The 11,872-nt window shown below is 47.4% G+C and overlaps 1 protein-coding gene across 1 annotated transcript in view; it reads right to left on the reverse strand.

Annotated features, from left to right (window-relative positions):
- Positions 1–11,661, reverse strand: part of Atp1a1 (ATPase Na+/K+ transporting subunit alpha 1) — a 28,104-nt gene extending 16,443 nt beyond the window's left edge. Inside the window, exons 1-3 of the mRNA NM_012504.1 lie at positions 11,413–11,661; positions 1,891–2,001; positions 1,073–1,132 (exon numbers count right to left, since the gene is read on the reverse strand). Of these exons, the coding sequence (NP_036636.1) occupies positions 1,073–1,132; positions 1,891–2,001; positions 11,413–11,424 (183 nt within the window). The 5' untranslated portion in view covers positions 11,425–11,661. The remainder of the gene's footprint in view (positions 1–1,072; positions 1,133–1,890; positions 2,002–11,412) is intronic.
- Between the last annotated feature and the right edge of the window lie 211 nt (positions 11,662–11,872).

The following is an 11,872-nucleotide window of genomic DNA, read 5'->3' on the forward strand; positions in this document are numbered from 1 at the left end:
CCCGCACACATAGTTCAGCTAACTCCTGGGAAACCTGTCAGTTTAACAGTGCTCACTGGAAAGGGCACTGCACAGCAGTCTGCATGGTCTAATGGGCCTTAAAACCTGTCTCAGTGGCAGACACAAGACTCACATTAAGAGGAGAGAACAGGATTACTTTTGTACTGCTGAAATATCAGGTTAAAAAGAGACAGAACTCATTTCAGTCTAAAGTATGCTTCCGTGGACTCAGTGTCTGTTATTTTTAACATTGCTGCTGCCTAGTAAGTGAGGAAAGAAGAAATAGCTTGAGAGAAAAACCAGTGGACTACTCAGCCTCCTCACCTGGTTCATGTGCCTGCTGCAGAACCCACTGTCAGCTCAGTAAAACAACGACCTAACATGGGCCCCAGCCACACTCCAAGCACTGGGTCGGGGCCTTTAACTAGCCTGCCTAATTTAATGATCATCTCTTACAGGCTATTAACCCCAGTTTACAAAGTAAGGGGCCCACAGTGTCTGAGTTGACTGACTTGGAGTCCCAGAGAGCCCGCTGACCTAAGAATCTAATAAGAACAAAGAATAATGGGTGAAATGATTTGAGAAGGCAGCCTGGCCCACGGCGAGCAGAGAGGCTGAGTAGAACCCTTTTGGTGGTAGGAAACTTAGAGATACAAAACACATCTGGGGGGAAGGTGTGTTTTGAGGTTTGTACACAGGTTGTCCCACAGGGTAACAAAGTTCTGACACACCACCAGGAACCAGGCTGAGAAAGGCACAAGACACTAACTGCTAAAACCCCAGCTAGCTGCTGCGTGTCTCTCAGTTTTGCAAACACAGACAAATAAAGTGAAGGAGCCTGGCTTTGGAACCTGCTTCAAAACCTGGCGTTCTAGAAAACAGAGAAACTAATGTCCACTCCAACAAGGTTTCAGGGAAGAAATGGCTACAGACAAGCCCAAGTTCTGTACATGTCACACAGCCAATGGTGGCTGTCATACAATACTCCGACTAAGGTCAGACCTGTAAGATGGGACAAAATACCACAGGGAAAACTATGATTTGATACAGCAGGCTTCTAATGAGTACCTACTCGGCTCAAATCTGTTCCGTATTTACGATGGAGTTCATCCAGGCTGAGTTTATGGTCGTCCTAAGGGAAACCAGGAAAAAAAAAAAGAATTATACACCCTGAAATCAAAAGGGAAAAAAAGCATCCACACTACTCATCCCTCATCAGCTCAGCACCGAAACTTTCTTCCCACAGCTGCCTAGGCTACGCATCAACCTCATGACTGTCTCCTGAGAGAGCTTCCTCAGGGGGAGCCGATGCTGGGTGACAGAGGTCCAGTATCACTTGCTGAACTGAGTCAGAGAAATCCAACAGCTCTTGGATATCTAGGACAGTGGCTCTCAACCTTCCTAATGGTGTGACCCTTTAATCTGGTTCTTCATGTTGTGGTGGCTCCCAGCCATTAAGTTTTTCCATTGCGACTTCACAACTGTAATTTTGCTATTATGAATCGTAATGTCCATCTCTGATAAGCAACCCCTGTGAAAGGATTGTTCGACCCCAAAATGGATTGCAACCGGCAGGTTGGGAACCGCTTGTCTAGATAGGGCCACTTCATTTGTCCAGGTTGGCTATAGATGGGTTAAGTCCCTGAGGCCTCCTTAAAGACCCGCTGTAGTATCAGCATCCTTCAGACTGTGGTACCAAGAACACTTGCATTGCTCATGGAGGGGAGACAAAGACCTTGTTTAACCCTTTAATAGCTTTCAGAATGAAGACTCTTCAACATCAACCCTGTCAGTTCTCTGCCCTAGGTAGGGTGCAGAAGCACACACTCACAGGGTAAGGTGCAGTTAATTAAGAAAAACCACCCAACCGATTTTCCTCCCAGTACTCACCATAGACACTTCCTTCTTGAGTTCGTCCATGTCCCTTTCCTTCTTCGCCTTCTTGCTCTTCTTGTCCCCATGTTCTGATACAGCTGCGGGCTCATACTTGTCTCGTCCAACCTACAGATGGGAGAAGGGAGAAGGGAGAAGGGAGAGAGAGAGAGAGGGTGAGCTCTGTGCAGCACCTGGGAACTCAAGGTTGTGTGGTGTGTGTGTGTGTGTGTGTGTGTGTGTGTGTGTGTGTGTGTGTGTGTATGTGTGTTGGAGGGATGGAAGCTACCACTGGGTTAACATTCAGCACAACACAACCTAGGAGCTTACACTGTGCTGTACCTAACAAATCCATCCATGAGGGATTACAGCCACCACCGCTAAAGGCATTTGTGTATTAAGAACAATGGGGAAGTTGTAACAGGCTTCAAACAGCCTCGCTAGGGCAACAGGCACTTGGAGTAAACAGTGGCTATAATGTTAAAATCCCTACTTTGCAGTCTTCTGCCTTGCCCACTGAAGGAATGAAACCATGTTTCCATTAGTAATCCAGTGCCTAAGTTTGCATGGTGAATCAAACAGACAAGACGCTAAAGTCCTGCACCCTACTAGCCACCAGTTAAAGCGGTTCAAGGGAAGTCACCAACTCCTAAGGACAACGTAAGGACGTAACTCAGTCAGCATTTCTGAAGATTTAATGATACATCTGAGTGCCAGTCACTCTGACATGATTAAGTTCTTTTCTCTGTAAAGCCACTAGGCACAGTTTAAACACCATTAATGTTCACATAAAGTTACTAATTACATTTCATTTTTTTCAGAGTGAAACGAAACATCTAAAAGTCCCTAAGAAATTTTAAATAAGCCACAAAAAAACAAAAAAAGAAGGAAAGAAAATGAAAGAAAGGGAGTCTCCACCCCATTCTGTAACCTAAAATAAAATCTCCCAAAATGAAAGGCCCTGGAAATGTTTTGACACAAGCAGGATGCAGAAAAAGCGTGTGAGTTATCGCATAATTCACAGGATCCACCTACGCCTCTCAAAACTGGAAGGATTTTTGGAGAAAATGTTGATTCTATAGTTTAAATTTAGATCCTTCTACTCCCTCACATGTTGAAGTGCTTGAGCCGATGTGTATGAAACCAGGACTTGGTACTCTAAAGTCAGTCCGTGGAGAGGGCTGCAGGCCACTTCCCAGGGAGGGGCTGGGGTGGGCAGAGGCTGACGCCTTACAATGAAATGAGTGCTTGGTGATGCTGCTGCTATTATTCCGTGGGTCTCTCTCCTAACGTAAGTGGTACATTAACAGCTACTCAAGCTACATCTGGGAACTCTCCCCTCTACATTTGGTTTTGTTGTCCCAAATGAAAATAAAACTCAAAAACATGTATTTCAGTCACTTCTAGTTAGTAAGTAGCAAATAAAACACAACATTCACTTGATTTTAGAAAGCTTCAAAGAGAAAGCCTACTCCGATGAGTGGGTGTTGGAGAAGTGGGTATTTGTGACGCTATTCAACACCGTGTGACTTGACAAGTGACTTTCCTTGAGAGCAGGGCACTTGAATCTTCTTCATCTTATCTGCAGAGTGGAGGACAGTCAACATTCCTAACATTCTCTCCCTCTGCTATGGAGTCAGTGCAGCTCCAAGTGCCTCTCCGAGTGGAGATCTGTGCTGGAGTTAACACATGCACGAAAGACGCCGCTACATGCACTGAATAAAAAGCAAACTAGAGGGCTCTGACCAGAGGTGGGCGCATTTCTCTACATATCTGACAGGAAAGCACAATGATGTAAAGCCACAACATAGATGTCGACTCAGGGCTCCTTCACATAGGTGGCCAGATTAAACTGACTTTTCTTTTTCAAGACAGGATTTCTCTGTGTAACAAGCCCTAACTGTCCTGGACTCGCTATGTGAACTAGTCTGGCATCTGCCTCCCAAGTGCTAGGATCAAAGGCGTGCACCACCATGCCCAGCTTAAACAGATTTTTTAAAAAAGAAATCACCCTATACGTTTTCAAGCAAGTTCAGTTTCAAGGAAATACACTTTCATGAGGAGCAGTGTTAGAATCCCCCAGCCTCACTGTCTGCGTGCTTCAGTTATTCTCAGACTTCTCACATTTTCCAAAAGGGAGAAGAGAAATATTGGCATAGGCCAACCCTCCCTGGACACCTTCCAAAGTTTTATCAGCCATCACAAAGGCAGTGTGCAGCCTGTACCGTCCCAGCCATTGAGAGTAAGGTTGAGGCATCTACATTTCCTAAGAGCCAAACCCCTTTATAAATTCATGCTATGTAAGGTACTTTAAATGGGGGCATCTGTAAAGGAACATGAATAGTATTAACATGTAAAATCATTTCTTCAAAAATCTTAATTTTTCCAGTAGGCAATGTTTGTTTAAAAGAACGAGGAAGCTTATCCGATCAGTTCTTGCCCACAAGTAAAACAATAATTTAATGTTAGTTCTTCCTGGTGCGGATCAAGAGATCCTTAGGTTCCTATGGGCACTAAGGACTATAATTTCAAAGCTGAAAAAGTATGAGTTTGTGGTGTGGGGTAAGACAACATTTTCCTTATTTCTTTTAAAAACAAAGGTCACAGCAGGAAGTGGTGCGGTGTTCTTCCTCGGACTCCATTGACCTCCCTGCTTGTTTGGGCACCAGGCACAGAACTTCTCCTTTCTCAGTTAGAAAAGGAGACTCCTTCTTCACTCAGCCCCACAGAGCAGGAGTGACTGTGACTCCAGCGACTCCCTTTGAGTGTTTTTGAGCTTATCTGGAAGGGACATTCAACAGGCTGTGCCATCCTCAAAGGGGCAGCTGGTGAAAGGGGAGTCAGCTAGGTTATTAATTTTTTCCATTCTAAGTTAAGAACTAGGAAGTTATAGCAAGGCATTGTTTACTCCATGTGACACTTCAAGGCTGGGTGTGTGTCATTATTTTAACCTATGTGTCCTCTGGATTCCACCTTCCCAGATTCCCAAAGCTACTGTGTGCTTTGGACCTGAGGAAGACACGCTGAGGGAGGGGGGGATGGGGGGGAAGGAGGAGAAAATCCTGGACGGGAAGAACAAAGGACAAAATAGATGTATATATAAGACTTCATGCTGGCCCTCACAATAAGGGAACAAGAAATCCCCGTGACCTTTTGGAGTGGAAAACAATCCTTCCTCTTCTTCAGTTAATTCATCACTTATAGGAGAAAATGTGTTTGGGGAAGGTAGAAGACAGCTACAAATTTACCAATTACAGTAACAGTGAGGATCACACACCCACACAGCTCACACATACAACTCACAAAGTCACACACATACTCACACACACAATTTGACACACACACACACACACACACACACACACACACACACACACACTGCAGTGAGACTTAAATAGAGATCTTCCTCCCCAGTGGACTGCCACTTGAGGCCTACAGAGGCACTAGCACTGCCTCTGCTATGTGACCCCCAGAGCACATAGCACTAGCACCCAGGGGTATCTTCTAAGGCTTCCACTCACCAGCAACACCTCTGGTTCTACAGTCAGAGAACTCGGGAGGCCCTTTCCAGACTTCTGAAATCCCTTCTGAATTGCCTAAAGGTGGAAGCCTAAGATCCCCACTCACTTTAGCCAGGTCAGTGGCCTACGTCATTACTCTACACTGTCACTTGCCAGCTCCATGTCCTTGAACAGTCAGCCTTAGACACCTGCTCTGTCATAACTATTAACTTACCTAATGCATTCTGATAGTTTGGTTAGTAGAATCTAAAAACAGAACACCTAACAAAACTAAACAATCCCCCACATTGTTTCCAGAACCCAGAACAGAAGCTTTTGACTAGCGAGAGAGGCTACAAACACAAAGTAACTGCTCCAGTGTTGCCAATTCACAGCTGGCCAAGAGGGCTAGGGAGACGGCACCTTCAAACTCAATTTAGCAAACTCCAATTTGGCAGGGAAGTCAGACACAGCCTGATTCAGCAACAAAAGGCTCTGCCTAATTTTGGCCAACTGTTAGTATAAAGTGGGGGAGTATCCCCCAATTTTCCTGGTTCTCTTATCAAAACCTCAAGCTCAGCTCTGTCTATAAAGGTCTTCTGCCCAGCGCTGTACAAAGGTCTCTGTGATAACCCAGTCACTACTCACATTACTGCCATTCCTTGCTTCCTATAGAGGTAGCTTTCAGAGACATGTTAAAGAAAGTATCAATCTGTCCTACATTTCCAACCATCCTGAGTCTAAATGGCTTAGTATAGGTTCATCTTCTCTAGGTAGGGACCTAAGGGCTGTACCAAAGCCTGGGCTAGGTAAGAATTGGTAAATGGAAGACAAGGGATAGACAGTTATGGTCCTTTAGCTGTTCTCCAGCCCACAGTGACCCTTTGGAATAGAATTTCTCTGCAGAGGAGGTAACCAAGGGGCACCCCCATCCCATGCCGTGGGTTCCTCCTCTCACACCTGAAGACAACATGCTGAGAAATGAACTCTTACAGAGCCAGAGCCCTGTGAACCCACTTCTGTATCTAAACCTGGGCTGTGTTCATCAGCCACAGGGATGAGATCAGCCACAGCTCCAGCCACTGGGTTCCCTCATCCCACGGGAACATCACCAAACATGCCTCCCCACTGAATTCTCAAACAACCCTGCCAGTCCACCTTTCCACAGAACATACCATGACCATTTGAAAAAAATAAAAAATCCTAAAGTATGTGAAGAGTCACTGTATTTTAGATCTTCCTCTTAAAATGCATTTTGTTCTTGTACTTACTAAAAAGCACCAGCCCCATGGACATTTGACCTCTCCAAGAGGCCTGAATGAATCAAAAATGTTCTGCTTGCGCCTCACCACCTGCCACCTGTCCTCCCTCATAAGCCCCCTTGCTTGCCCCATCACTTGTTTGAGAGGAATAGCTTAAAAAAGCAGAGCCGCCGTCAGTTTCCAGGAGACCACTCTTTAACAGGTGGTTAGGAGCCTGGGAAGCAAGCGGACTGCTGGGCCGGAAGTGGGCAAAGGTGCTGACTGGCTTCAGAAGCGCAGCTTGGTGCCATGGAAGCACGACAGGGAGCATGCAAACAGAGGCTGCGCACCCCAACTGCCCCAAGGCTCTGAATAACATCAGGAGAACAGACTGGAAAGATAAACACCGGGGCCCAGGGATGACAAAATGTTACAGTGATTACTAGTCCTCAAATAATGAAGGCCCCAAAGATAGAGCCAGAGCCACCATCAATCAACCTTTCAAATTACCGGCAGACAATGCTGTTAGCAGATAGCTGTTACTAAATGGGGTTTGAGTAAAACCCGCTAAGAGACAATGCCCAGATGCATTTCATTGTAAAGTCACAAAGCAACTAGAGGATGAGGTCTATTGGACTAAAAACAACAACAACAACAACAACACCAACACCTTTGGCTCAGGACCCAAATGAAACCAAATCAGGGTTAAAGTGTGTGTGTGTGTGTGTGTGTTTCCTCTTTTCTAATTCACAGAACCTGTTACCCCAAACATCCAACAAATACATGTTAAGAACGTCTTACGGATTTCTCACACCAGATTTCAGCACAGCTAATGAGGTGAGTCATATGCAGAGAACACTCGCTCTGACTCCAGCCAAAGAACATACTTCCTCTCGCACTCTCAATTCAAGGCAAAGTGAGAATGTTCAGACACAACTAGGCTCCTTAGTCCCCGCCCCAAATATACATATAAATGCCGGAGTGTTTAAAGATGTCACATTGTAACATTCCCTTTACCTCATATTAGTACCCCCTAGCCATATTCTCAGAGTAGTCTAGAATTAGACAGGGCTGGAGAAACAATCCGCCCAGTGCTTTGTTATCCAAACCCAGCCACTCTGATTACTGTGAGCCCATCTGATCTGACACTCGGATTTCTTCTTCAGGCCTGCTGGCTGGCAGGGGGCCCTGGGCATCAGTGTTTCTAGCTGAGAAACCACTCTCTCTTCCTATGACACTTTCAAGAAGTTAAAGATGACCACCGCTCATGGTGAAAGTCTTCCCTTGAAACGTGAATGCTGATGGGATGTCTAAGATGCTGCCGACTGGATTTGCTTGTTGGGCAGTGATAGAGTGCCCAGTCATACCAATGTACCCTGGAGGAGCAGTTAACAGCATTTCTCATTTCCTCCTATCTTTAATATTTCTCAGGGGAAAGGAAAATTGTTCCATAGCTTTGAAAGGGCCTGGGATTGAAGAATAGCAGTTTATGAAGGTCTGTTTGTCCCATGACTTAGTAAGCCCCAGCAGTAACATACTGCTATGGCACACTCTCCACACAGCACAAAGATGACTCCATTTGATCCTCAGGGTGAGGACTCTACAGCTGGCCAGACCAGAAACCAGAGCTTCGAGGCTTTGCTTTTTCGAAAAAATTGTTTGTCTTCCCCATGAAGTAAAAACTTAACTTAGTTCTTCATACAAAGTCCTTCAGGGCTCTTTGGTTAATGGTTCCCTCTCATTATTGAGGTACTCCTAAAAGAACAGTCTGTTGAGAAGAGAAAGACACTTCTCTGTGCACTTGTTGCTAAGAAATCCTTAGGCGTTGGTTTTGAAGAGTGCAGGGATGGACCAGTGTGAGTGCCAAGTCTCTGTCTTGACACTGGGCCTGCTCTTTAGTCTTAAATGTGATTTTAAGTTTTAGCTCTCATCTGGATAAACGCCCTACTAGATCTTTCTAAAGCTTCTTTGGGTGGGGTGGGGGGTGTTTTCTATCATCTTGGGTTTATAAAGAGCAGCCTCCCATTTCTTACTCTTCACCCCAAGGTGAGTCACCATTGTTACAAACTTGCCAACAGAGAACGCTACAAATTAACAGACAGACAGCAGCCAAGAACATACAGCCTTATAATTGGGGGGTGGTGGTGGAGGTGGGGAGTGGGGCAGAGAACCTTCCAGGCAGGGAACTGTTTCACTCTTACACTGTATGACTGGCAGAGAAAAGGTGGAAACAACCTACTCTTCTGTTTTCCGGGACTTCCAGGACCAGCCCCAGTGTGTCCTTTAAGTGCCTTACTTGTTCCTATCCAGGCTGAGCGGCTCTCCATTGGGAAGACTCTGCCTCACCGTGTTGTGAGTCTAAAGTACTAGCTTTATAGCAGCCAGTGGGCATTTACTCACACTTTCGAGTTTAGCTCCAAAAGGGCGGCTGATAATGTTACCCTACAACCAAGATTCCTGCTGACAAGAGTACCTTGTGTCACCTCCACTAGAGCCTCTTTCCCTGCCTGGTCTTTAAATCACTACCCATAAGCTAGGATTTCTTTTCTCAGCATCTAAGTTAATATTAAACCAAATCCAGAACTGAAATGAAAGGCTAGGTTAGACCCTCCCTTCTCCCACCTTTTATAAACTTCAAACAAAACAAACCAAGTCCCCTGCATTTCTAAACAATTATGATGTGTACCTTTGGTGAGCTAAACAGTTGTGGGTGGTAGGCCTCATGAGGATTTAAGCCGAGTCACTGGCAAATAAACACTGAATAAGAAAAAAAAAAAAGGAACAAAATCCTATTTTATCCCAGGAATGATTCAGCAAGCTGGTCCTTCATTTTTCTTACCAAACGTTCAGGACCCCAGTTTTGAAAGCTAGGAAGAATCATCTGGAAATATCACCCACACCTAAACCCTAGATGGCACTTAAGAAAAGGGGTGAGGGTGGGGGAAGATCACGATGACCTTAAAAATTAGCTGCCCTTAAGCTTCTTGGTTAACCAATTATCAACAGGGCTTTAGTCATTGCTCCACCCACATTTTAATCCCCATGTGGAAAAATCCCAACATTTCAGTATGAAATATTCCTCTGACCAATTTGCCATTGTAAGTCATTGAGAAAGACCGGCATTCATACATGAATGCATGCAGGCAATTTAATATCCAATGTATCAGAGTACTTCAAATACTAAGTACTCTAGACATCTTTAGGGTTCATAAAACACTTAGGTTGAACTTGACCAAACTCTCAGTTGAACTGTTATTGCACTACTCCAGTGTATATGCCCTAGGCCTAAAGGCGTAACTCCAACTTAAACATCTTCCTGGTTTATTTACTATTACAAACACCCCGATTTCTTCTGGAGGAGAACTTTAGAGTTCTACACACAAAACGATGCTTCAGAGGCAGACGTTATGAATAAGCTTGAGAGCAACAGGTTGTAGAGCACCTGTTGTCACTAAACAACCGTTTGACCTTGAACAAGTCACTTCACCTTCCTAGGCTTCCGCCTGTCTCTGTGCTCCTAAAAGCTGCTCAAGGTCTCCAAATGACAAAGATTCTTTTTGAAGGGATAGGAGATAAAAAGATGGGGCTTTAACGAATAAATGGTTTATAGGAACGGCTAGAACAGTATGACCTACAGATCCGGTTTCCATCCTGGAAGTGGAGGCCAGGAGGGAATCAGTTCTTTGCTGCGATGCTGCAAAACCTGTGCGGGGGCACCGTCAGGGTCCCTAATCTCTCTTCCTGGCCACGTTTTATAATCGTCTCTTCCAAGTCTCCAAAGAATGTGCTCTCGCTCCATCTCAGTATACACCCAGGTGCCTTAGGACCTGCAGAGTGTCCTCAGCTCGTCTGCTTGGTCAGCCCTGAAGAGGGTGGAGTGGACTCTCCCACCTGTATTCTCATGACTGGTGCTTTTTCAACCTAGGAACTGATGTTTTCAGGGTTATTTTTTAAGTTTTTATCTGCTGCTGAGAGGTCAGGAACTAACTCTTCCGAGGTGGATAGCAGTTATCAAGGTGGGACCTCGGCGTTGTTCGTGCCCCGAATCCCTCATTCTTTTCGGAACACCTCTTGGATGAGACAGCAGTGCAGGAAACCCGCATGGCTTTTCTAGCACCATTAACTGTCCAGTCTCCAGTCCTTTGTTGGATTGACAGTAGCCTGCGGCCCTAGAGGGTCAGCCTAGCCCCCTTTAAGAATCGTCCCCTAACATAAATTCACACACCCCTCCCCACCGTTAAGACAACACCAGTTACCAAAGGCACATCCTGTTATGGACAGTGGCCCATTTTAAAGCTCTCAAAAGTATACCTTAAAGGCTATCTTTGGGCTGTGAAGTCACACCCTTTCTGGCACTAGCTTCGCTGGGCTGGTTCGGCCTAAGGGGAAGCCAGTTTTTTTCCTTTGGGGGAGGGCGGTCGCCTCTGCGGGGAGCTGGCCGAGCCCCAGAGCCTCCTGGAGAAGGGAGTCTCGACCCGGAGGCTGCCCTAGCCGGCGCCGGGCCGCGGCGAGAACGGCCACCGCGAGGGGGCCCTGGCGGAGCTCCCCGGGGGAAGGGGAGGAGCGCTCCTTTCCCTGGGCACGGTGGGAGGAGGGAGAAAGGAAGCGCAAGGCGCGCGGTGAAGGCGACCAAAGGGCTCAGGCAGGGCAGGCGCCGGGCTCAGGGATGCCGCCCCGGGTGCTACTCCTCCAGGGCCGCTGCCGGCTCTCAGCACCCGCCCCTCCATTGCGGAGAGCCGGGTCTCCAAGCCGCTTCCTCCCGCGCCCCCGCCCGCGGCCCGGGCTCGCCAGACACTCACCCCCTTCCCCATGGTGGCGGCGCTGCGGGCCCCGCGCCGGGTCCTGTGGCTGGAGACTAGAAAGAGGAGAGAGCAGCTCCCGGCTGGGAGAGTGGAGCCGGGGGAGCCGAGAGGCGGGAACTAGGGCTGCCGCCGGAGGAAAGAGGGAGGACGGCCGGCGCCCCGGACCGAGGCCGCCGCTGCTGCCGCCGCTGCTGCTGCCGCTGCCGCCGCCGCTGCCACGTGTCCGCCTCCTCCCGCCGAGGCTCCGCGCCCCAGACCCAGCCGCAGCTCCAGCCCTTGCCTCCTCCTCACTTCCTAAAATATGCAACCTGCGTGATGGCTCCGCCCACGCGTGCACGTCACCGTTACCGGAGCAACCTGACACCGGCTCCAGCTGGCTCCGCCTCCGCCTCTAACCCCTCCCCGCCGGGCCCGGACCACGCTAGCCGCTGCCTAGCCCGGGCTCCCGGCAGGAGGG

This window comes from Rattus norvegicus, chromosome 2 (genome assembly GCF_036323735.1).
Source record: "Rattus norvegicus strain BN/NHsdMcwi chromosome 2, GRCr8, whole genome shotgun sequence".
In the NCBI taxonomy this organism is placed as follows: Eukaryota; Metazoa; Chordata; class Mammalia; order Rodentia; family Muridae; genus Rattus; species Rattus norvegicus.